General features: G+C 42.2%; 1 protein-coding gene across 1 annotated transcript in view; it reads right to left on the bottom strand.

The window, feature by feature from the left end:
* Positions 1 to 1,215: 1,215 nt before the first annotated feature.
* The window catches only part of acbd3 (acyl-Coenzyme A binding domain containing 3), a 51,127-nt gene continuing 25,597 nt past the window's right edge, over positions 1,216 to 26,745 (bottom strand). The window contains exons 3-8 of the mRNA XM_048531389.2: positions 19,866 to 20,006; positions 15,081 to 15,239; positions 13,741 to 13,915; positions 9,885 to 10,044; positions 6,688 to 6,972; positions 1,216 to 4,149 (exon numbers count right to left, since the gene is read on the bottom strand). Of these exons, the coding sequence (XP_048387346.1) occupies positions 3,938 to 4,149; positions 6,688 to 6,972; positions 9,885 to 10,044; positions 13,741 to 13,915; positions 15,081 to 15,239; positions 19,866 to 20,006 (1,132 nt within the window). The 3' untranslated portion in view covers positions 1,216 to 3,937. The remainder of the gene's footprint in view (positions 4,150 to 6,687; positions 6,973 to 9,884; positions 10,045 to 13,740; positions 13,916 to 15,080; positions 15,240 to 19,865; positions 20,007 to 26,745) is intronic.

Raw genomic sequence — 26,745 nt, 5'->3', positions numbered from 1 at the left:
CATCATAGTGGATAAGCCACAGCCTTCATCCCAAATGTTCAGCAACAAGAAGCCAATGTGATAGACCCTAAGCCCCTCATTCCAGCTCAACAGGGTGATCGATCATCACCTCTTCACAAAGACCTGGCCAATGTCACAGATTCAAACAAATACAGCCAACTGATTTACAGCATCCACAGTTCTTTCAGTGTCTAACTGATCAAGGTGCATTACACTTTTACATCAAGGAACTGGCTATGGAGGGAGTGCAACAAAGATTTACCTAGCTGATTCCTGGGATGGCAGGACTGATGTATGACACTGATTCAGTTAGGCCTATATTCACTGGAATTTAGAAGAATAAGGATCTCAGGAATTATAAACAGGAATAGACAAAGTAAACCCAGGGAGGAAGCTCCCAATGACCAGCGGTCACAGTGTATAAAACTGGATAGGCCAGTTAGGACTGAGAGGATGACAACTGTCTTCACCCAGAGAGTGATGAATTCATGGAATTCTCTGCCACAGAAAGTGGTTGAAGACAAAACAACTGAACGTTTTCATGGAAGAGAGTTAGATATTTTCAGGGCTGAAGGGATCAGAGGGTGTGGGGAGAAAGCAAAAACAGGCAAGTTGGATGACCATACTGAATGGCATGAAGGGGCTGAATGGCCTCTTCCTATTTCTTTTGTTTCTAACTAGTTTATTAACATAGTTGGATCAACAGTCTGCATTTGGGCTTTACATTTCCATCAAAGAAAGAAACCAGCTATCGTTACCTGATTCAGTCTATACCTGGAAACAGTTGCTCCTCAAATGGTGGTTTGTCTCTTACCTGCTCTCAGAAGAACGCTTGAAAGCTCCTACGTTGCAGAAGCATCTGGAACACGCAGCCTGCAGATCAGGGCGGCAGCCACATGACAAGAGTGAAAGCGAATCGGACAGATGCAGCAGGGTACGTCAATGAACCCAGCTGGTGTTAACATTTCACAGGCTCACCATATGTTCTAACAACGATCCTAGTAGCCCTCCAGGACACAGTAAAAAATTGATGCAGTACTGATGTACCTAACCTCAAGCCAATAATAAAACCCACAAAACAAAAGCATTTTATTTACTAAGAAAGGGAGGGAAAGTAAGAGTACAGATAAACATATGTTTAATAGAGATTGAATACTATTGAAAGAAACAGTCTCCAAAATTGCACTGGTCATTAAAAACAAAGCCACAGCAATAAAATCTTTCCAAGTTTAATATTCTGGGAAACCTCTCTATCAGAGTAACATCTCAGAACATCAGGCCACATTTCCAGCAACACACCCTGTTAAATGAGAGTCCATTGCATTTCTGTTTCTCTGAAAATCAGACTAATTCAAACCATATAAAATAGTTGGTGCCTGCAATTAGGAAAACAGCAGTAAATACAATGCACAAAAAAGGGAATCAGGGAAAAGCATTATGTACAAGCGTTAACAAAATGATTATTTATATAAGGGCGGGCAGGGAAGAGAGAGAGAGAAAAAAAACAAAAGCACTGCCTGTAGAAACAACTGCCATCTCAGAACTGTACAGGTCGCAGCTATACTGCTACAACAGAAGCTCACTCCAAGAAATGAAAGAAGTGATTTCAAAAGGAAATCTGAAGCTATTTTTTAATTAAGATGCTTTGGTGACAACAAGGTCTTCCAGAAACAAGCTGCAGCTCCCGATCACCTGAATAAAACAGTGATGCTACTATGTGATGCAAGTTATATATCAAAGTCTACACTTCAAATGGGCCTTCCTATATAACTTCTACTAGGTGATGCAGACCTCTTAAGTTTAAGGAAAAAGTGCACAGGCTGATATCTTCTGAGTTAGAAACCAAAACTTGCATTCAACTTGTCAATTTCAAGAATTTAGAAGCTGTTACCCCTCTCCCTCATCATCTTCACAGGGAGAAAGGTTCAGTGAGCATTACCATGTGAGATCCATCAAGTTTATAAGCATTTCTTTATCAATGTAACGTATAAACCCCTTTATGCTTGCACACAAACAGCTTTGTTGAAAATAAAAATAGTGAAAGGCAAATCCTTATGGAGAGTACAGAAAACAAGAGCCTTCCTGTATCACAAGGAATGAAATTGTCAGACACTACACTATTCTCTTCATGTCAATGAGGGTAACTCATCTGTGAGGGAGGGCTGCTCACTATATCTGTTCTCCCGATTTTAATCCTTCATCTCAACACACCAATTAATTGCTGGGCTGCTCACTCTCTGAAATGAGCACAACTGCAAATAACCGATGAAGGTCATTAAAAAAAACCCCTGTGGACAGAGTACTCTGTACCAGGAGTGGGTGATCAACAATTGGGATACAGTAGGAAGTTGAAGTGAAAACCAGGTCAAAACTGTTCAGGTTTCAGCACAATAGTCAGGCTGGGCTCAAGAAACTCACCTCTTAAGCTGGATTCGGGTCTCCACTCAAGTCAATGAGGCTGGACTGATGGGGCGCAGCACTGTTTTGCCGCTTTGATTCATGACAACTGGTATATATAAATAAAAACCCTGACTTGCAAAGTCCAGACAGACTGGCAGCAGTACGAAGCACACAGTACATCACAGAAAGCTTAACCTGTTCTCACCTAACAACCAGCAGCAGGGAATCACTGGATAGAGAGAAGGACATCAAACCCTGTTTCAGCTCACCCAGAAACACGGAGGAAACAGCTTCCTGATTACTGTTGTCAAGATCAAGCAGCTCAGTAAAGTAGAAAATGCAGCTGCTCACTATCATAACTGTATATCTCATGGCATGGAATGGTTTTCGGCTGGGGATGCCTGGGATGGGGTTTTAAGAAGGGATGTTTCTGAAAACTGTAAAGTCAAATCTCAAAAGAAAAAAACCCCGGTAAATCATGGTCATGTACTACTATCCACTGCCCTGGGCCATTATATCCTCTAGAACAAGGCGTTTTTCGAAAAGCTCAGGCAAGTGGCTCTGGGGTCTCAAGTGGCACTGTCAGTGCAGGAGGTGAGTGCCAAAGGAAGCCAGTTTGTTAATGCTGAGGGAAGGTTGCAGTAGGCAGTAGCCTGAAGAGGCCCAAGGCATCCCTCCAGCTGAGTGGGATAACAAGTTATCTGGACTGAACAGGATAGACCAAGGAGGTAAACCAGGACAATGTTTTTAACCGAGGAACATTTCAAATCCTGAGTGCATCAAAAGCTTTTCCATTTAATTTAAGAAAAACTCAAAAAAAGAAGAAAGATTGGCGCTCACTGCATGACTGAAGTCACAAGTCCCCATCAATAGTCCCATCTCTGTTTGGGCTGAATAAATAGATGGCCAAATATTGTCCGAGAAACAAAACAATTGATGAGTTGCTTTGGACACAAGGACAGTCATGCACAAAATGCTGACTCATCTCTCCCTACTCAATCTTGGATTTTCACCCCATACAACTTGTGGCCTGACCACATCTCGTGGAAATGCCACTTCCAGTTCTGATGGTAAGAAACTCATCTTACGAAGCATACCCAACTGAGACTTCTCAACAGAGTTGAGTAAAACAGGCTAGGCTTTTAAATCTGCTGGAACTGATACTGGGGATAACTACACTGAGGTATTTATTGGGGCAAATTGACAAGGTGATATCAATGCATCCAGTCAAGCATTTCTTTATTAAGCTACCCTCTGCTTTAAGACTCTATAGACTACAGACGTTTGCATTAACCAGTCTTCAAAATGCAACATACAAATGGTTATCAGTGCCAGCAACAAGTCAGCATAGTAATGGCTCTGAAGAAGGCTAATGAAACCAATTCCTGGCAGTGAGTCTCATTGCTGCAGTAGAAGATCCTTCACCCAATTTGTTATATAGAATGATTTAGATACTTATTTCAATGCACAATGTGCAAATTGAAGTTTACAAAATAAAACAAAAAGAAGCAAGTGCCAAGCATGGGTAAGCTTGGTTTTATCTGGTATAATATACTCTGTAATAAACAGATTTTGACCTCCAGAGTGAGTAGGAATTGTCGAATTTCAGGAGATAGACCCCTCTGCCCGGGTACTGATGGGATCCAGCATACACCTCCTCATGGCAATCTCGTCTGTAGACTGGTACCACTTCATCTACCTGTACTTTGTTGGCCTCCTTCTTGACTTTTTCTCCTTCACTGGGACTGTCTGCAAGAAAGAATGCAAGACAAAGTCAAAATTTGCAAATATAACTTTTTACTCAATCGAGGCTTGCATTCAAAGATGCTAATCTCAGACGGTGCACTGATTTATTTTTGTTATGTGGGGAAATGACAGGGACATTCCTGCTCCCACATTAGAGGCAGAGTCAGTCATTTCAAGTGCCAGGCTCTACGGTACAATGACTGTGGAATGGGGCATGGATTGAAGGCGAAATATGCAAGGCGTTTTACTGTCTATTACGCCCACCTCCGCCCCCAATATCATGACTCCCAAAAGCTGAAATGGCAGACCATATTCAAAAGAAAAAAAAAACTTAACACCACTCTTGAAAACTTCAGGTTATTCAAAAGGGCTTAACAATCAATGAAGATTTTAAAAAAGCATTGTCGCTGTTATGTTGTGATGGCCTAGTGGTATTATCGCTGGACTGTTAATCCAGAGACTCAGATAATGTTCTGGGGACCCGGGTTCGAATCCTGACATGGCAGATGGTGGAATTTGAATTCAATAAAGTATTTGGAATTAGGAGTCTAGTGAGAACATAAATCCATTGTTGATAAAACCCATCTGGTTCACTAATGCCCTTTACGGAAGGAAACTGCCATCCTTACTGGTATGGCTGACATGTAACTCCAGACCCACAGCAAAGTGGCTGACTCTCAAATGCCCCCTGGGCAGTTAGGGACAGGCAATAAAAGCTGCCTAGCCAGCAAATCCCTCATCCAGTTAGTGAATAAAATACAAAATGTTGGAGACCTGGCCATTCTTTTGTGCACTGCCAGCTCCCACTGTGGTAATCACCTGATTATCCATTTTTAAGCAGCTGGTTGAGGCATAAATATTGGCCAGGACTCTGGAATGACTCCCTTTTCTCCTTCCAAATAGTGCCAGCAGATATTTTAATTTCACTGAAGGGACAGAAAAACTCTTGGTTTAATACCTCACCCGAAAGTACTGCACTGGAGTGCCAGCCTACATGGCAAGCTCAGTTTTCTGGAACGTAACTTGAACCCATGGCTTCTGACTTTGGGATAGGGTAGCTCAATGATTCTAACTAGAATAGCAATGCAGAAACCTGGATTAGTAATCTTCAGTCTAGTTGAAAAGCCAACACAACAAATGGACAATTTATGTCCAGCAATAAATGCTGGAATACTGGCTTTCTCATGAAGGAATAGGAAAGAAAGCCAAGAGTGGTATCTGCTGAGGTACTGCTGCTATGTAACCAGGAGTAGCGAATGAACTTCCATACAGTAGGAAGAATGAATGCAAATACAGCCTGCGAGGAAATTTCTAACAAGCACTGAACTTAAAGTCAGGGAAAAGATTAGCTTCAATACAATATAGTTCTGAGCTCTATTCATTGTTCCCAGTTACTGGCTCACATTGGGATAAGACACTCTGCAGTACTATTCTCCAAGTGAGTATGAATGATAGGTGCAGAGGCATTCAGATCAGGTCTGCAGTGTTTAATATTTTACTGCACTGAGCATTTAGTATTCCAATTCCGCCGTTCACAGGCCCAGGCGGTATGTACAAAGTACGAGTTGCAACTAAACCACTAATAGTCACTCCAGGTCTGATGATATTTGATTCAGGAGTCACAAAGTCACTGCTGAAATTCCTATGCACTTTTAGGACTATAACATGCTTGCAAGGGTGGCTCATCTGGGGTGGGATGTTAAATAGAGGCACCATCAACTTGTAGAGACAACCACAGAAGATCAAGCTGGACCATTCAACTGGGACCAGTCTTCACGTTGAGCTGACCTTGATCCAAGAGCACACAGTGTAGGAGGACCAACACCTTAGCGAAAGTAGTTGTCACTCTACTAACTCACTCCCATCTGGTCATACAATCAGTGCATTTTAAAATGATTTTTCCCTGGACTATCGGATATTCCTGCCAAGCCTAATATGGAGCTACCTCTCAATACATTTTGATCTCTGTCCGCGAGAGGCAGCTTTCTAATGCAGGTTCAGATATTTACAGTGAATTGGATGATGAGTGCAACCATAGATTGATATTTTCCTGCACCATGTCTCCAACACAGCTGGGTTCAGTCAGTTGGCAGGTACACTGCAGTATCAAACTGAGCTGTGTAAACAAGGCAAGAGTAGCATAAACCAGATGTGCAGGCAATTTGTACCACAGCTTGCCCAAACAAACTGCATGCTGTGACAATTCCCCAGGATGCAGGCAGTTCCCAGGGTGGAGCAAATTGGTCAGCCAGACTGGATACTATAATCAGCCTCATCGGCCCTGGGCTGGGAAGATGGGAGACAAAAGGCAATGGAAAATGGCAGGACCTCTTTCACCCAAGAGGGCTACCCAACAACCCTACTCATCCAATTGTATCTCATTTGAGTATTGCAACAGCTTCAACGTTGCAGTGCCTAAAACAAGGAACACAACACAATCTCCCTGCTTGACGAGAGTAACGAAAGAGATAAACAGCTAAATATTCCCTCGATTCCTCACAGCATCGTTCCCCCCCACAGCAGAGGCTGCCACTGTAATACCTTCATCATCATCGTCATCGTCACTGGATTCACTGACATGTACGCTCACTGTGGTATTCGGACAATCTGTCCATTCGAAGCAGACACCAAAGCCTATATCATAATTGTCTGTAGCAAATTCCCAGAAGAGGTAAGCACCCTCTTCATGCGTAGGCACTCGCACGGTTACTACCTCTCCCCTGCCCACCGTGATGACAGAGTCTGCGTCTTGCCGAATCTTCTCCTTGAAGTCTTTGATTTGTGGTCGGGTCCACATGGAGGGAGCAGCTATGACCGGAGCTGTGTCTGCAGGAAGATAGAAACAAGAACTGAATTGACAAGGCAAAATAAAAAAACCCAATGGAAAACAGGCTAACTGAGACTGGAATCAGATCTCCAGTTATGAGCTTGTGTTCTCCCAATATTAACTGCTCCAGCTCTGGGCCTAAAGCTCTGGAATTCCTCTTCTCCTGAAGCTTTTCAAAGCCTACCACTCTGACCAAGTTTACTGGTCACTTGTTCCAAAAACTAATTGGTTCAGTGCTAACTATTTGGATCCTTCAGAAGCACATGGTATGTTTTACTACTGTAATGGTGCAAAACAAGTGCAAGTTATTTTGTTACCCTGTACATGGCGAGATCTTCTCTCCATTTTAAACATGTATTAACATGTCACATGCCAGTGTTGAACTGGCAAACTGCCCATTCCCCCAGCCAACCCATTACGAACACAGCTGCCGAGTCTGGGGAAGGACCAAACCAGTACAGGATAAAAATAAAATGGGTTGAAATAAAAAGATTCAAATCAGCGTTCCCAAAGAAGCAACTATTGTCTGAGCAACCAGTTTAGCAAGTTTGGTTGCAATGAGGGCTGTCAGACTAAGAACCAGGCAGTGGTTCAAGCAGAGACCATAACATATTTTGGGCAATCAACAGATAAATATTTAAAATAGACAGCAAGGGATAGAGAGAGAGAGAGAAAACAAGGGTCATGCAAAGTACCAAAGTCAGATACAATGTGCTGCATGCTCTCCTTGTGCTGTTAAACCTCTACAGCAGAACGAAGTTAGAAGTAGTCTGCAATAGAGAGAATGTGACAGGAATCCGATTCAGTAAGCTCATTTTCATTGGGTGGTAACAAGGCTGTAATTTGAGGGGGGTGCTGGGGGATGTTTGGACATGCCTTTACAGAGTGTAGTTTGGAAAGGGAGGGTGTTCAATACCTGTACTCATGGGTCCCACCATCTTAACCTCAGCGCCCATCGGAGGTACGATTACTGTCAGGTTAAACCTCCATCATTGTCTGTCTGTCTCTCTCTCTCTCTCTCTCTCTCTTTCTAATGAGGGGGCAGCCGATGGCCCCATGGCAACTTCCATTTCCAATTCACTCCCCCTACTCTACCTCAACTTTGCTGGTCTTTTATAGGCTGCCTGGAAGTTTTGCTTCAGCTGTGTTCTACACTCCCTTCTCTCAACTATCAAATTCCTTTGTGCGACTTCTACTCAAAGACATCTTTCTTTGTATACAAAGGGCTACACAAACAAGTTGCTGTAGCTATTCAGACGTATTAATTAGATTATATCTGAACTGGTTATATAATCATTGCAAAAGGTGGCTTTAAATTGAGATCCAGTTGTTAATTGAATCAGATTATAGAGGATTGGAGTGAAAATATTTCTGTGATGTCCTACATGACCCTGTATGGAAATACTGATTCCAGGGACAAACACCTCCAAACCAAGATGAGGCAAATAACCATTTCAGGCCCAGTAACATTGAAAAGCAAGAGTTCAAGATTTCCATTGAGTACATCTAATGCCAATATTTTGTAAGCTGCATGCACAATCATAAATGCATCATATAGATTGGCCCGGTGTGCCTCAGTACTGGGAATTCAAATAAACAGGCTGTGCAAATAGAAACTGCTGGCTAGTACTGTACCTTTCTGCACTTAGCAACTCTTGATGTTCTAAATCTAAACATGTGTGTCTAAAGAACAAATCTCAGGCTGTGCATTTAGGAACAGGAGTAGGCCATTAACCACTCAAGACGGTTCTACCATTCAATGATATCATGGCTGATCTGTGACCTAACTTCCTGTACCTGCCTTTGGCCACATCTTTTCATACCTTAACAAAAATGCATCTCAGTTTTAAAACTGAGATCTAATCCAGCATCCACTGCTATCTGTGAAACAGAGTTCCAAACATCTACCAACCTTTCTAACATCTCGCCCGAATGCTCTGGTCCTAATTCTCAGATTATGCCCCCTGGTTCTCCAAGCCCCAGCCTGTAGAAATAATTTGTCCACCCTGTCTTTTCCAGTTAATATCCTGAAGATGTTAATCAGGTCATGCGCAGAACCAGAAAACACCATTCCACCTTGTTCATGTCGTGGCAGTTGTCTGATGCATTTCTCCTCATGACAATTTCACCTGGTGCTGGCAAACCATTTAGGACTGAGGGGAGGAAGAAGCTCAGAGGCCATAAGACATAAGAGCAAAAACAGGCCATTCAGTTGGTGAAATCTGCTCCAACATTCAATCAGGTCATGGCTGATCTGATAATCTTCAACTTGACTTTCCTGCTCTTTCCCCATTATTTTTAATTCCCTAACTCATTAAAAATCTGTCTACCTCAGCCGTGAATACACTTAACACCCTAGCCCAGGCAGCCCTCTGCAGTAAAGGATTCCACAGATCCACCATTGTCTGACAGAAGAAATTCCTCATCTGTCTTCGATGAACAACCCCCATTATAGGGTGGTGAATCTTCGGAATATTAGTCTGAACCTCGGGGTCATTAGTCCAGCAACATCACGAATCCCTTCGCCCCTGATTGTCGCAGATTACTGTCTTCTCCTATGAGACTTTTTTTTTTAAAAAAGGTCTTTTGGCCAATGCAATGCTTTCACTTCCTAACCTTTTTGGCAGCCTTTATCTGCATGTTCAAAGTCAATATTCTTGTTTCTGGAATGAGGCCTTCAACACTACATAATACGTAAATTGGAACTTGGCAAATATCAGAGCAGCACTGCTGTTTAAAACAAAAGGTAAATCCCCATTTTAGTCCTCCTTTAAAAATAAGCTTGTGATATTGTGTAAAGTCCAGATGTCCAGACATTGGCTAAAAGGGCTGAAGGAGAGAGAAATGTAGGTCACTGGATTTGGACAACTTCTAGTTCTTCTGGAACAGAAGAGGTTGGTTAATGCATTACCTTTTGGTCCATTTTCCAGCACTTCTTCTGAAGATTCTGGCTCTGGCTCTTTTTCTGAAAGGTCTGAATGCGTAGTAGTCCGTCCATTCACTGTCGGTACCTCTCCTACCCCAATGTGGGTTGATGATACTATTGGCTCCTGTTGTTTTTGTAGTGTTGCCTGCAGGGACCAGAGAAACCCAAACACCATATAAGTTTAGCTACAAATAGCAGGCTCACTAAGACACTGTTTATGTCGTCTTCTCCTTTCTCTCACTTCAGAAAAATGTGCTTTTTGGTCAAAGACAAGATCAAATGGAGATAATAGTCAAGGAAAATTTAGACAGATGTCCAGCAGAAGTTAATGGATGGCACTTTTTTTCCCCCCAAGTCATTCACGGGAGGTGGTTGCTGATGGCTGGAGCAGTGCGTATTGCCTGTCCCTAGTTGTCGTTGAGAAGGTGGTGGTGAGCTGCTTTGTTGAACTACAGCAATCCAAGTGGTGTACGTAGATGGACGGAATTCCAGGATTTTAACTGACTGACAGTGAAGGAATGGCGATACATTTCCAAGTCAGGATGGTGAGCGGCTTGGAGGGGGAGCTTGCTCCTGTTTATCTGTTGCCCATGTCCTTCTAAATAGTAGTTGGAATTAGATTTGGAAAGGGCTGCCAAAAATTCTTTGTTGAGTTTCTGTAGCGCATCTTGTAGATAGTAGACACTGCTGTGACTGAGCATTGGTGATGGAGGGAATGGATGTTTGCGGAATAAGCCCAAAATAAGTTGAGGATGACCAAAGTAATGGACACGGGTAGATGACACATTGCGTACCTGACATCTGGTTATTGGCCAGATAGGGTTGATATAGGCTAAAGTACCCGCTCCAGGTAACAAGGAGATTAATAGATAGAATGAAACACCATGACTTATCTGAACAATGTCATTTTTAAACTGTTGCTTCTTGAACCATAATATTCAACCTACTTGAAAACCACCTTCAAACCCAATTCCCTTTATTTTTGGTTGGGGTTCAGGGGTGGGGAGGGAGGAACTCCCAAACCTCAATCTTACTACAGACAGTCATGGACTCAATGGGCTGAACGTTATGATTACAGAAGCCAACAGAGCCAATCTGAATTGCTGAGATTGAAAAGAGATTGGTAAAGGCAAATGTAGGTCCCCTACAGACAGAAACAGGGGTATGTATAACAGGGAATAAAGAAGTGGCTGAGGAACTAATAGATACTCTGGGAGTGTCTTCACAAAAGAGGACATAAATCAGATCCCAGAATTGTTGGAGGAGGCAAGATTTAGAGAGAGGGAAGGGCTGAGGGAGACCAATATTAGTAGATAATTGGTGCTGGGAAAGTTGTTGGGATTGAAGGCTGATAACTCCCTACAGCCTGATAATCTACATCCCAGAGAACTTAAGTAGCTCTAGAAATATTGGATGCATTGGTAGTCATCTTCCAGGATTCTATGGACTCTGGGACAGACCCCGCAGATTGGTGGATGGCTGATGTCACTCCACTATTCAAAATGGGAGGTAGAGAGAAAACAGGGATTTATAGACTGGTGAGGGTTCTGAGGAAGGGTCACCGGACTCAAAACGTTAACTCTGATTTTTGCTTCACAGATGCTGCCAGACCTGCTGAGCTTTTCCAGCAACTTTGTTTTTTGTTCATTACGGACCGGCAAACCTGACATCAGTAGCAGGGAAAATTCTCAAATCCATTGTCAAGGATTTTATAACAGAGCATATAGAAAGCAGGGGCAGGATCAGACAGAGTCAGCATGGATTTATGAAGGGGAAATTATGCTTGACAAATCCGCTGGAATTCTATGAAAATGTAGCCAATAGAGTTGACAAGCAGGAGCCAATTGATATAGCGTATTTGGTCTTTTAGAAAGCCTTTGACAAAGGCCCACATAAAGATTAGTGTCAAGACTGAAGCGCATGGGATCGGGGTAAAGTCTAATGAAATGGATAGGAGATAACAAGGTGTAGAGCTGGATGAACACAGCAGGCCAAGCAGCATCAGAGAACAGGAAAACTGACGTTTTGGGCCTAAATGCATCTTCAGAAATGGGGGTGGGGTAGGGGGGTGGGAAGGGGGTTCTGAAATAGATAGGCTAAACTGTATCAGATGTTCTCGTCGTGGCCTCCTCTACAAGTGGTGAGCTTGTGGAATTCATTACCACAGGAAGTAGCTCATGCCAAAACAGTGAATGTATTCAAGAGGTGACAAGATATAACACCTGGGGATGAATGGGATCAATGTTTATGGAGAGAAAGCAGGATTAGGCTTTGAGTTGGATGATCAACCGTTATTACAAAGAATGGCAGAGCAGGCTCGAAGGGCTGAATGGCTTCCTTCTGCTCCTATCTTTTATGTTTCTATATGCAACGTGCATATAGGTACGGCAGTAATCTGGGCTTTGGAGATTGTTCAAGCGCAGGAATGTTGCTTGGCCTTCCCCCTCCTATTCTAAGGCACTCAGCCTAAATATAATTTCCTAGCTGAGACAAAAACTTGAATGCAGACAGGACAGCAACAGAGGTTTATATGGTTCAATTGTTGAGTCCTCATCTGCTGGAAATCAGCATGCCAAAGCCGATTTGTTTATTCAATTGATTGGGGTGAGTAATGGATCAGCGCTTTTCCCACCACCCTCCATTTTCTCAAGACCAGACAAATCCCTTGCCAATGTCAGTGAATATTAGAAATGAATAAAAAAAACTTTCACAAGCTGCATAAGCCACACTAGGACCTCAGGTGGGGCAAGAATGCTTGGGAAAGAATTGTGACACTCAAGAAGGCTCTACACTCCCAAACATACTTCTGTACCTCAAGCCACATCCCAAATCCTCCCTCTCCAGGAGCTCATCCACTTGAAACATGCACGCTCCTTTTGTTTAAGAACAAAAAATACTTTCTTCCCAAGTAACAACCCAATTTTAGCTCAACATTCCTTTGCACAGGGTTACTCCAGATGGAGTAATTTAATGTAAACGCATTTAATGAGGGAAGTTTTGATAAAAGTATACAAGATGATTTCTGGTTTAGATAAGGAAGACCAGAAAGGAATTTGACGGGAGCAGAACCAGGGAATGCAGAATTCAAGCTTTGACAAGAGACGGAAGGGGTACATGCAATCAGTAGCGATGACCTGGAACACATTGCATGCTGTGATGATGAAAGCAGAGACCATCGATAACTTCAAAGGGAAGCTCGTGGACATGCAAAGGAAATAACCTTGCAGGACAATGCAAACAGCGCAGGGTGAACCAGAACGGATTAGGAAGACAGAATGCACCAGATGGGCCAAAAGGCCTCCTTCACTGATGCGATGTCTCGACAACCGTTTTAATTTTGGTATTGTCTGGGCCTGGAATGTTGATTTTACTCCCTTAAATGTAATTTGGTCAACAAATGTAAAATCAGTTGGCGACAAAGTCGGTCTGCGATGCTTGCATCAGCGATAGTAGGAACCGCGGTTGCCGGAGGATCCGGGATAACAAGGTGCAGAGCTGGATGGGCAGCGTGTGTGTGTGCGCGCGTGTGCCTCCTTTGCCCCAGTCCCCTAGCCATGTTTCTCTTCCATTGTTCCCTATCCCTCTATCCTTTATTCGCTCTCGCTCCTAAGAGGCTGCTTGGTCTGCTGTGTTCATCCAGCTCCACGCCTTGTTATCTTGCGATGCTTGCAATACATTCTACACAATTGTTAAAAGTCGACTAACTCTGGAGCATTCTGAATTCATGCAGCAGGCAACAGGTACTGGCAGAGGAAAGCTACTGAGCTTGAATTGAAGAAACAATACCCTCATTCACAGACAACTGATCTTGTTGACTGCCCACTGGCATGTCCATCCTTACCTGCTGCTGTGCTAGCTGTACCTGATACAGCTGCTGCATGTACTGTTGATAGTGCTGCTCCTGAAGCTGACGAATCAGGAGTTGCTGCTGCTCGAAGTTGCCAGGGTACTGCTGGGCTGCATACTGCTGGAACTGCACTGCAGTTTGTGCATTTAAGGCAGCCATGATCTGTTGCCTGAAATCAAAGGTTCAGAGAGAAAAAAATTCAGGTTTACAGTCCCTCACATTTATACAAGATGCTTACATTTCAGAAGCTCTCCTTGCTCCTCCTGCTAACAGCCTGTCAGGTTAAGTGCTCCATTCAAAACTACACAGTCCAAATCCCAGGTTCAAGAATGGCATCCCGGGGTCACAGTTGGAAGCTTAGAACTGGGAGCCTTCCCAATCTTAGCCAGGCAGCTACAAGGGAACCTCCGATATTGATGTCTGCACCGCCAGACAAAGTTCCTACGGCAACACTCTGTCCAAATGGAAGGTTCTGCAAAGTGAACGACAGCCTAACATGAAGGTTGAGCACATGAAGAATGGTCGTTTTGGAGACATACAAGGACAATGATACCTGCAGTACTGGAAATCAATCACCTGCTAGCATCAGACAGAGCTACTTGTGAAATTTTATCCAGGTGCTCCTCATGAACAATACTTGGAAGGCAGAAGGTCAATCAAGCAAAAATACCTTTGGAACAACAGGTATTGATTTCCATAATACACCAACACAGACTTGATGACTACCTGTTGGGATCAGGAGGTAAGAATGATAGATATTCACATCTATTGATGCCTTAAAACACGGCTAACCGTTCAACAGTAAACAGTTTGGTTTTGAACTTGGACAGCATACAAAGCCATCATTCTGTGATAGTAATCTTCCCCAAACAACAAGTTAGCCACTTGACCCTTTTTGCTCTGGTGGTAGCAGTGGAAAGCTGTTAGTCAAGATATCAGGAGATATCCCGGCCTTTATTCAAACAATGCGATTCAGAAAATGGCTTCATTGATTCAATGTGCTTCAATTTAATGTTCATTCTAAGGCGAAGCTCTCCTTTTATATACTTGCATTAGTGTCAATCTAATCACAAAGAAGAATGCAAGAATTAGGAACACCATCAGCCAATACAATCCTTAAGGCTGCAATAAAGATGTAATAAAATCATGACAGATTGCCAACTTTAATTCCACTTTAATGCACCACCTCCTAGTGTCCTAGTGTCCAAAAGTATAACCTGATTACCCAGAGTCAGAGCTATTAACAGAGCCCAGTTGTGATTACTAAGCAATAGCTTTTTAATAATACAATGGCATACAAAGTACATTAAAACTGCTAACTGTTTACAACTCACTTTTGCTGTTCCATTCGAAGCCGTTCTTCCTCCAACCTCCTCCTCTCCTCCTCTTCCCGCCTCCTTTTCTCTTCCTCCTCTCGTCGCCTTCTCTCCTCCTCCTGCCGCAAGCGTTCTCGTTCTTCTTCTTCCCTTTGTCGCCTCTCCTCCTCTTCTCTCCTGCACCCATAGAACAAAATGGAATATTCCGCAAAACAAAGCGGCCTCGGCACAGTAGATGCATGTGCACATTCAGTAATGCACACCAACATGAACAGACGTGGGCACCGCTTGATCAGATGTCAGACCAAAACAAAAATTAATGCAGCATTTACATTCCTTCAACGTTTAACAGAGTTAACAGCAGGGCTACAGCATCAAACCATGGGCAACTGCTGATGCAATGTGAAAGTTTACTGCTCGGGGGAACTGTTCCTTGACCTACCATGTCTGTGTAGACCCCTTGCTGAGGGGTAACCTTATTGAAATTTATAAAACGAGAGGCATGGATAGGGTGAATAGATGAGAGGTTTTCCTGGGTAAGGGAGTCCAATACTAGAGGGCAAAGGTTTAAGGTGAGAGGGGCAAGATTTAAAAGGGATTTAAGGGGCAAATTTTTTATGCTAAGGGTGGTGCTTGTATGGAAGTGGCAGAAGTTGTTACACTCAACGTTTAAAAGGTGTACATGAATAGAAAGGATTTAGAGGAATAATCGGCCAAATGCTGGCAAATGGGCTAGATTAATTTAGGATATCTGGTCAGCATGGACAAGTAGGAGCCAAGGGTCCATTTACATACTGTACGTCTCTGACTCTGTAACTTGCAGACCTTTGTATTTCAGATGCCTTGAAATCATGCCAAAAATTCTTCAGCCTATTCTGTTAGTTTTTGCTGCTGTCCATTAGATTTTAATGATTTCTCTGCTTGGACCCTTAAAGGTTTTTATTTGTTCATTTTCTAGCTTGTTACCATTTACAATGGGATCTGCGGCCAAGTATAACGTGTGAGACTTTGAAGAAATTTCTTCTAACACCACTCGTCACATCTACTAATTATTTGAAAATTGATGACCGCTCATCTCAGGCTCCACAGGATGTAGCCACCGTTCATTAGCAGAGCCTTGATTAAATTATCTGCATGGTATTGGAAACAGACCCACACTCAATTCATTTTCTCAGCATCTTGGCACTGATGTCAGGGCTGACATTGTTATGCCCACCGCTAATTGCCACTGTGCTACTTTCGAGATCCTGCTGAGCATCAACAGATCGCTATGGGAACAGGCATCACGCATCATGTTAACAACAACAACTTTCCTTCTCTAAATTACAAGGTTAAACAAGCTGGCTTTTTATGATAATCTCTCGTCACTTTTTACTAACCCCATTTAAAAACAAAATTCCCAGGCTTTCCTCCCCTTTACCACGGAAGGGACGAGAGCTTATTATGAAGTAAATTCACCAGGCCTCGGAATTAACAGTTAATTCACAACATCATTATGCGGTATTACACATGAAAATCAATTTTCAAGACTACAGTTGTCTAGCTTTTATGAAGAATGGCTATGCTTGGAAATGAGGTGGCAGCAGGTTCAACTGCGAGACTCAAGGGAGCATTGGATGGTTATGTGGATAATGATAGTACATCTGGGGAATAAAGGGAAAAGGCATGAGATTGGTACAAGATAATAGAGCTAGTGCAGGCATGATGGACCAAATGGCTTCCTCCTGCACCGTAATAATTCTGATAGCTTTGATTATTGTCAGTAATGGAAAGAATAAACTATATAAAACACTTACAGTTTTATGTTATTCATCACAGTGCATGTGTCTACAGGTTTGATATAACCCTAATGAATCAAGTGGTGGTATACATTTATTTTGTAATAACTTTTTTCATATTCCCACTGCCAATCCATCAACATTTTAGTTAATTTGATACCTTTCTCACTGGAAAGCATGGAAATAGACCCTTCAGTCCAGCCAATCCATGCTGACCACAATCCCAAACTAAATTGGTCCTATTTGTCTGTGCTTGGCCCATATTCCTCCAAACATTTCTTATTCATTTACTTATCTACATGTTTTTAAAAAATGTAGATCACTTCCTCTGGAAGTTCATTCCAAATGAACCACTAAAAAAAAAATGACCCTCATATCTTTATAAATGTTTCTCCTTTCACCTTGAAAATATGTTCCCTTGATTTGAAATCTCCCTCTCTTCGGAAAAGACAGCTGCCATTAACCTTATCTGTACCCCTCATGATTTTATAAACCTCTACAACGTCACCCCTAAGCTCCAATGAAAAATGTCCCAGCCTATATTTCCTTTTAATGATAGATCTTTCCAGTTATTCCTTGGGTGCAAGGGATTCTATTTTCCAATCATTGTCAGTTATTTGTCCCATTTAATTTACTCAACTTAAAATGTGACTTGCTTCCTTTTCTTCTTAGATCAAGAATGTATGGATTCAGGAAATAGATTGGGTGGGTGATAAGTGATTGCGCATTCATCTGCAAACAATTTATATATTTCATTATTACCATGCTGTTCTTACATATTCTCGCATATCATAATGTGCTAATGACAATGCTCTAAATGGTTGGAATGATATGCATTTTTTAATATGCTAAATAACGATGAGTCTGCAGAGCTCCTTGTATCTGATTTCCACTATTTGGCAGTTGCAAATACTGAAAATTACTTTTATTCCTCTAAATCCATCAGGGTTCATTTTAATGAAATCCCCAGGATATCTTTCACAAAAAGCAAGTTGTCTTTAACTTTAGTAATCTTTGATATTTTTAACCGGACAATCATTTTCTCTAAATCTCACCATTTTCCATTCCCATTAGCATTCCTAACCACAACGCTATCATATTTCCAGCAGCAATATTAAGTTTCCCAGTTTTGCACAAACTTAAAAACATTGTTGTGGCAACCATTCAATCATTTCTTGGGAGAGATAATGGGAACTGCAGATGCTGGAGATTCCGAGATAACAAAGTGTGGAGCTGGATGAACACAGCAGGCCAAGCAGCATCTTGGGAGCACAAAAGCTGACGTTCCGGGCCTAGACCCTTTCTGATGAAGGGTCTAGGCCTGGAACGTCAGCTTTTGTGCTCCTAAGATGCTGCTTGGCCTGCTGTGTTCATCCAGCTCCACACTTGGCAATCATTTCTTGGGATACAGGTTTGCAGGTAAAGGTCAGCATTCATTGCCCATCCTTGTATGCTCTTAATAGGAGTGCTGGTGAGTTGCCTTTTTGAACTGAAGTCCTTGAGCTGATAGTGCTTTTCAAGGATTAAAACAGGAATAGGGAGTTTTGCTCATAATTCTCCTTGGTTTCCAGTTTGTTTTGATTTTTAAAATAAAAACTTTACCTACATGACACTGGGAGAAAGCAACCAGAGTAATCCTCCAAAGTAGTTAGGCAGTTAATTGGAAAACTACCACATCAAAATGTTGCCATCAAGGAAGGAGAGTCATGGCAAGAAGGCAATGAGAAATCAAATATTTGCATTTGACAGATTTAAGGTGGCAACAAAAATTTTGGAAAACAATACTGTAGTACCTTCCACGGACCTTAGACACCCAACAACGTGTGAGAGTCTCACACTTTTCAAAGCATAGACACCAGGTGTTCATGTTCACGAGTCACTTAAAGTTGATATTCAGTTGGACCAAGTAATAAGTTAAGTGGTATCTAGGCCTTTATTGCTATATATTTCCTTGGATATGGTAAGTACAAGTTCAAACTTAGGAAGAGCTGCTAAATGTAAAGATAGAGTAGGTCAAGTAAGTGTGGGAACCTTGGAAAATGCAACTGGCGAACAAGGAGATGGTGAATAACTTAAATCAACACTTTTTCATTTGTTTCTATGGTAGAGGCTATAATAAACATCTCATAAGCAAGGTGCTAATGGGAAGAACAATCTTGTAACAGTCTCTACCACAAAGGACAAGCTATTTGATAGACAAACGGGACTGAAGGAGGCTAAAAAAATGCACAGCACAAAAAGGATCTGGATAATCTCGTGTATGAAACAAAATCATGTAGGTGTGCCAAGTTAAGGCAAATGGAATTCTGGCCTTTATTGCAAGGGGGTTGCAGTTTAAAAATAGGGAATTCTTGTTACAACTGTATAGGGCTATGGTGAAGCTGCACCTTGTGAACTGTGAAGTTTTGGTCCCTATATTTAAAGAAGGATGCACTGGTATTGAGGGAAGCAGGTTAAAAGAGAATAAAAGAGAAACAACTAAGCTGACTCCTCGGATGAAGGGGCTGACTTATCAAGAAAGGCTAAACAGGTTAGGCTTTTACTCATTAGAGTTTAAAAGAATAAGGGGTGATCTAATTAAAACATACAAGATCCTAAGGGAGGCATATGTTGAGAAGACAATTCCACAAGTAGGGGACAAAGTTATAAAACAATGGGACACTCATTTAAAACAGATGCAAAAATTGAGATGCAGGATAGCAAATGTTTGGAACTCTCTAGCCCAGAAAGTTATAGAAGCTAGATTACAATGTATTTAAAGAGGAGGTAGACATTTGAAATATCAAGGACATGATAATCTGACATGAAAGGGGAGTTGAGGCATGGGGTAGGTCAGTCATGACCTTGTTAAAATCATAAGTCTCTTGACTCCAATGAGAGTGCAACCTCAGAGCAACTACTGACATCACATGATTGAACAGTGCAGAAAAATATCCATCCTACGTCATTTGACCTACTGTTTTATGTAAGTATTTTGAACTATTTCTTCAATTACTATTCTGAAAAGGCAGGCAACATCTCTTACCTTTTCCTTTCTTGCTCCTCCTTCTCTATTTTATGGGATGTGACATAAGGTTCAAACAGACTGCAACATTTGTTCAGCAACTGGACATACTCCACCATGGCATTTTCTTTCCTCATGTTGCCCAGGGCAGTCCATTCTCTCCTGATGAGAAACATTAACATAGTGAGAAAAGACAATACCAACACTCATACAGGGTCCGACCAAACTTTGGGTGTCACAAACTACTATAAATATCATGGGCTATTTTGAACAGCACTCACTCAAGTAGCCAAGACATTAGAGACCTGTCAACGATATGGCCGATCATTCAATCTCTCTCTCACACACTGTTGTTTAAAGAAAGAAATCTACCCAAGTGCAGCCTGATCTGAGCTACTCCATTATTTAATCAGGTTGAGGAAATGCCTTGCAAAGAGAATTAAATCAGTTCTTTAAAGTAGTGGCACAACATTTTTAAGATCCATGCTGTCAACAGAACAGGCATTTAGTTGGACGTCTTCTCTAAAAGACAGTGCCTCTGGTAATAACTTTGGATCAAAGCAAGTCCAAGAAGAAACCTCCACCTAGATTTCATTTCCAGCAAACTATCATTCGAAAGACTACCTGCTATTACAACATCCAGTTGTTACTGAATTGAATCCAAATGTGTTGACTTTAATAAGACTTTGTTTCAACACTTCCTGGCACCTGTTGGGGCGGCACGGTGGCTCAGTGGTTAGCACTGCTGCCTCACAGTGCCAGGGACCTGGGTTCAGTTCCTCCCTCAGGTGACTGTGCGTAGAGTTTGCACATTCTCTCAGTGCCTGCGTGGGTTTCCTCTGGGTGCTCCAGTTTCCTCCCTCAGTGCAGGCTAGGTGAATTGGCCGTGCTAAATTGTCCATAATGTTCAGGGGTGTGTAAATTAGGGTATGGGTCAGGGTGGGATACTGACGGTCAGTGTGGACTTGTTGGGCCGAAGGGTCTACTTCCACACTGTAGGGATTCTATAAATCCATAAATTCACAGCAGTGAACTTGTGCAATCTTATCCCTGCCGGCCTGCATGTCTGAAAGTAATGCAGTGAGACTGCTTTCCATGCCACAAAGCAACTTATGCAGCTCTACTGGATCCCTCAGAAACATCTCTTATTAAACCAACATAGCAGAAGAAACTTCCCTTTGAGGCCACTCTGTTCTCCAATTTGGTCATGCCATATCCGTACCTCCTTTCTAAATATACAAATTACATTTCACTCAGCCCCTCAAGCTTGCTGTGCCATTCAATAAGATCATGGCTGATCTGTTGGTATTGAGAATTCCACATTCCCCTCTAACCCCGATAACCTGTAATTCCCTCATCTAACAAGAATGATGTATTCATCTCTAATTTTAAGGCCCCAGTGCTTGATTTGATTTAGTTTATTATCATGTGCACCTAGTATCAGTGAAAAGGTTTTGCTTTGCATGCAGTACAGGCAGGTGACAACATACAAAGATCACAGGATGCTAGCATACAGCAAGGAATACAAAGTTACGGCTGCCAAGGTGCACACAAAGCAATATTAACACTAGATTTGAAATGTGAGAGGTCCATTTAGAAGTCTAATGGGTGGGGGGGGGGGGGGGGGGGGGGGCGCGGTGGCGGCGACGGCAGGTGGAAGAAACTGTCTTGAACCTGTTGGTATGTGTTCAAGCTTTTGTATCTTCTACCTAAGGAAAGAGTTTGGAAGAGATTATAAGTGGGGTGGGAACAGTCTTTGATGATGTTGGCAGCCTCATCCAGGCAGCGATAAGTGTAGATGGAGTCAATGGAAGGTTGGCTTGTGAGATGATCTGGGCTGTGTTCAGAGGTCTGTAGCTTCTTACAGTCCTGGGCAGAGCAGTTGTCATACCAAGAGATAACAAGGTGTAGAGCTGAGCTGGATGAACACAGCAGGCCAAGCAGCATCGGGAGAGTAGAAAAGCTCACGTTTCGGGCCTAGACCCTTCTTCAGTTGTCATACCAAGCCTCGGTGCATCCAGATAGAATGCTTTCTGTGGTACATCTCTAAATGTTGGTGAGAATCCTTAGGGGCATGTAGAATTTTCTTAGCCTCTTGTGGAAGAAGTGGCATTGTTGCGCTTTCTTGACCATCATATCAATGTGGCTGGTCCAGGACAGATTGTTGGTGATAGTCATTCCTAGGAATTTGACGCTCTTGGCCATTCCCACCTCAGCACCATTGATACAGATGTCAACTTACTAGAGAAGATAATAATCCAGAGATACTAACCATTAAAGTTTTGGTTTGTAATTTAATGCCAATCCTCAGTCTCAACGCTGAACCTCTTTCCTAGTTTTACCTATATTCCTGGCACCTACCTGGACATCTAAATCCTCCCCCTCCCACTGGAAATTCCTTTCCATCCCGAGCAGATATCCTCAAACTTGGCACCAGGCAACACAGCTGTCTGGACTCTTTGCTGCATAGAATGGTGTCCAAGTGACCACTAATATTACATGCCTTGTTGCTGCCCCACTTGAATGGCTTTCCTCCCCCCATGATTGGAATTCTCATGCATCCTGCAGCTCCCATGTTCACTGAAGGAGGAGAAAACCTCAGACCTACCTGACAATCGCAGAGGACGACACGCTCAGTTCCCTTACCCACCTCACTCTGTCACACACTCCTGTCTCTGGCCAAATCAAAACAAAACCCTCATCTATGTGTGTGTGATTACCTCCTGGTACAAAGAATCCACATAATTTTCCACCTCTCTGACATGTCAGCTTCCAGGTCAAACTCTGAACCAAAGCTGGGCAAACTTCAAACACGTACAGTAAATATTTTTGCTCTAGATCACAACAGTACTGAGGAGTTCTCACACTGCAGACACAATAGATCACCTACCCTGCCATCCCCAATAAATTCAATTAGATTATAAGACAACATGTCAGTGAATAATATATGTTTTATCAATTTTCCCAACAATTTATAGGCAGTGTAAAATTTTAAGAGCTTAATATTTACCACAGACTCAGTCAGTAAGTGGCTATCCCCTTTCTCTGTACTAGAGTAAGAGCCAATTCCAATCAACTCCAGTAAATCTAGTTTGTCCTCTACCTGCCTCAGGGTCATTGTTACCACTCCTCCACTCTATCCTGCTGACTGCCTGTTTAAGGATACTTAATGTCACCTCATCCGTTCCACTATTGATGCTGGCCGTCTGTCTCCAGGTCATCACCTCACCCATTCCTCCAGATGATGCTGACTTCCTGTTTCAGATCCTCCTGTCACCTGCTCTTCTAGGTGCTGCTGACTTCCTTGGCGACCTTGTCTTACGTTCACCTTTAACTAACAATCTACATTGCACTGACCTGAAAGTTTCAATTTAACCCAGTATCCAGTCCTTTGGAGGAGCAAATTCCATTTACACTACCATAGTTCAAGCTTAACAATCATACCTCACCTCTTGAGCCCCCGAGGCTCAGCATATTCATTCCCTCTGCTGCACTGAGCAGTGTAAATGCAGGGAAGCATTACAACAGGATTGGTGAGGCAGCACCTAGAGCACTGTACACAGTTTGGTCTCCTTACTTGAAGAATTATATTGACTATTCACCAGCTGGTTAACAGGATGAAGGGTATGTTTTACGATCAATGGCTTAGCATGAGAATGAGAGGTGATACTACTAAAACATAAGAATCTGAAGGGGATGACACGTGTAGATGCTGAAACAACTAGGGGCATGGTTTAAAAATAACGAGTCCAACATTAAAGGAGATGAGGAGGAATTTCTTCTTTCAGGGGTCATTAGTGTTTGAACTTTACCTCTAGGCAGCACTGGAGACCGGGTCATTGAATATATTCAAGGCCAAGTTCACCGGATATGATTGACAAGTGAGTCAAGGGTCATGGGGACTGATAAGAACGTGGTGTTTAAGCAACAGTCAGAACAGCCTTAATGTGTGAAAAGTGGAGCAAATAGGATTGACCAAGTGGCCACCTACTGCTCCCAATTCTAGTGGATTTACCTAACTTCCCCTTAAATGCACCTGTACTCATTTCAATTCCACGTGTGATAGCAAGTTCCACACTCTAACTATTCTCCGGAAGATGATGATTCCCCTAAATTCCCTTTTGGTTTTATTAGTTAAAAATCCTTATCTTTATGGCTACTAGTTTTGAGTCATTACATTTCTCCATGCCAACCCCTATAATTCATTTCAAAACTCTCTCAGGTCACCTCTCAATTTCAGTGTTTTGACAGTGACCACTTCCCAGATCTGGCAGTGTTCCAGCAAATTTGCAAGGTTCTTGTTTTAGAATCAATCGTTCTCTATTGTTTTGTAACAGCACGCCCTAACAACACATTGTTCCTCCCACCACAGAGTCAGACATTGAGCAGGAACACTGAATGAAAGCTAAATAAAGCAAACGCCTCAAGTGCTGTTCATTCATAGCTACATCAATATGCCCAACCTGGTGTGCTGGAATTAGAGCATATGCAAATTCACTGAAGCAGTCAGTAGCCAAATCCTACAGGACCTGGAAAACATCCAGGCTTGGGCTGATGAACGACAAATAACATTCACACCATACAAATGCCAGGTCGTGACCAACTCCAATCCGGGGGAACTCAACAATCAGCCCTTAGCATTTAATGGCATCAGTACTGCCCCACTATCAACATCCTGAGGGTTATTACTGGCCAGAAACTGAGCCGAACCAGTCATACAGACATGATGGCTACAAGAACAGGACGAAAGGTAACAAATTATCTGGGAAGTAATTCACACCTATCTCCTCAAAGTCCAACCACCATCCGAGTCAGGAATATGATGAATACGTACAATTTGATTGAATGAATACTGCTTCAACAACACAGCAAGTATTGCACGATTCATGACAAACCAGCCTGCTGGAATGTCAGCCCTTGTAAAACCTTCAATGTTCACTTCCTCCAGTGTACACAAAGATGAACTGCAGTAACTCTAAGGGTCCCTGGACTGCACCTTCCAAACCCACAACCATTGCCACCCTAAAGGACAAGGGAAGATGATGTCTGGGAACATCACCACCATCAAATTCCTCTCTAAGTCACACATCACCCTGGCTTGGAATTAGATTCACTGGCTCAAAATCTTGGAGCTCCCTTCCAAGAGGACCATGGGTGCACCTACATCCCAAGGATTGCAGTGCTTCAAGAAGGCAGCTCACTCTCCACCTTCGAGAGCAATTAAGAAAGGGAACTGAATAGCCAGCAACATTCTTGAATGAATTTAAAAATTATCGCAAACAAATGCATCATTTCTCCTTATACTAAAGGTCTTTTAAAATGCTGATACATTTACTTATTGTTAATTGTTTGGTCACTCCTGTCAGCAATCTGCTTATTTTTGAATAGCTCAATGAGACAAAGTTGCTTTATGAGGCAGAATCAATATTCAATTTACTCAAATCTGAAGGTCCTCCAAGCACTGAATCTTAGCTGTTAGTCAGAGTTGGTCAGTCTGCTATCTTGGGGATCTACAGTCTCATTTATTGGTAAGAGAACTTAAACAAACCAAGATTGTGGAGATTATTATTTTCTCTCCAGCAATGTGGGTTGTCATTCTGGATGCATTGAGTATGACCTGGGATCTAAAAGAGTTGCAAGAAGGCGGCCAAAAGAGAATATAGTATTCTCCAGAAATATTTTGATCTAATGAGTGTCAGAAAAACAGCCTTTTAAAATATCTTGGAACATTCCAATATTTGTGCATTTGCTTTTCCTAGTGGATATACAAATTCACAGTTACAGACAAATCAACTTGACTGCGTTTCAGCAAGTAATGACTTGAAGTGACGACGTACACAAAACTGAAACGAAAAAGGAGATCCAAACAAAACTGACTTCAAACTAAAATGCAAGGACGAGGGCATGAGAACCGAGATGCAAACAGATTGCAAAACAAACAATTGTTGACAGGGTCTTCACAAGCAGTGGCAAACAAGAATAATGTAGTGACAAAAAATTTCCTGGATTCATATTAGCAATAAAATGGGATAAGCTGACAATTGATGGTGAGGGGGTTAGGGAACTGTAAGATCTAACTAAGTGAATAGAACAATTTAATCTAAACAGCCTTCAACTTTAATTATCCTGTGAATACAGAGAACAAATAACACACAGTCAGAAGAGTTGGACTTGAAAGTTAAATAGCCTCTGAAATGCATTACTCTGCACAGGGCTGTGCATAGTACCTGTGTAATTGTTGTGAAAGGACTGCAAGCGACACAGCAGAACATAATATTCACAGGATATGAATGGTTTTCAACCAGAAAGCAACCAAGTAGAAACACCGCTCTTGTTCAAATAGAATCCTTACGTCAACTTGAACCGGCAGTTAAAGGGTTTGCTTTAACCTCTCACCTCTAACAAGAAGCACTACCTTAGCATGCAACTGAAGGGTCATCCCTGATTGTGTTAAGGTCTAGAGTTGGACTTGAAAACTAATAACTTTCTGACATTGATTCAAGGTGATACCAGGGGTTAGGACAAAAGTTACACCATGTTATAGTCCAAAAAGATCGTTTGACAACAAGCTTTCACAGTCTTGCTCCTTTTTTGGGTGTCAGAGAGAGAGGCGGCATCAGACACAGAATTTATAAGCAAAAGATGAAAGCATCATAGAATGATGCAAACGTGTTGAACAGACCTAAGATGGCTGTTAGTTCTCAAATCATAAGAATGGTGACGAAACGTCTGAAAACTAACCTTCCAGCTCAGCGAGCAAACTCACATCCAGAACCTCAACCTGAGCTACAAATCTCCTCAAAACTCGCTATTCTCTAATCAGTTAGAAAGGATTAATATGCAAATTCCACAATTTCTTTCGAGTCACCGACCCGAGATAACTAAAGACTTTCTCAGTTCC

The sequence above is a fragment of the Stegostoma tigrinum genome, chromosome 4 (genome assembly GCF_030684315.1).
Source record: "Stegostoma tigrinum isolate sSteTig4 chromosome 4, sSteTig4.hap1, whole genome shotgun sequence".
Lineage (NCBI taxonomy): Eukaryota > Metazoa > Chordata > Chondrichthyes > Orectolobiformes > Stegostomatidae > Stegostoma > Stegostoma tigrinum.
Note: the sequence above shows the minus strand (reverse complement) of the source record. Positions and strands in the feature narration are given on the sequence as shown.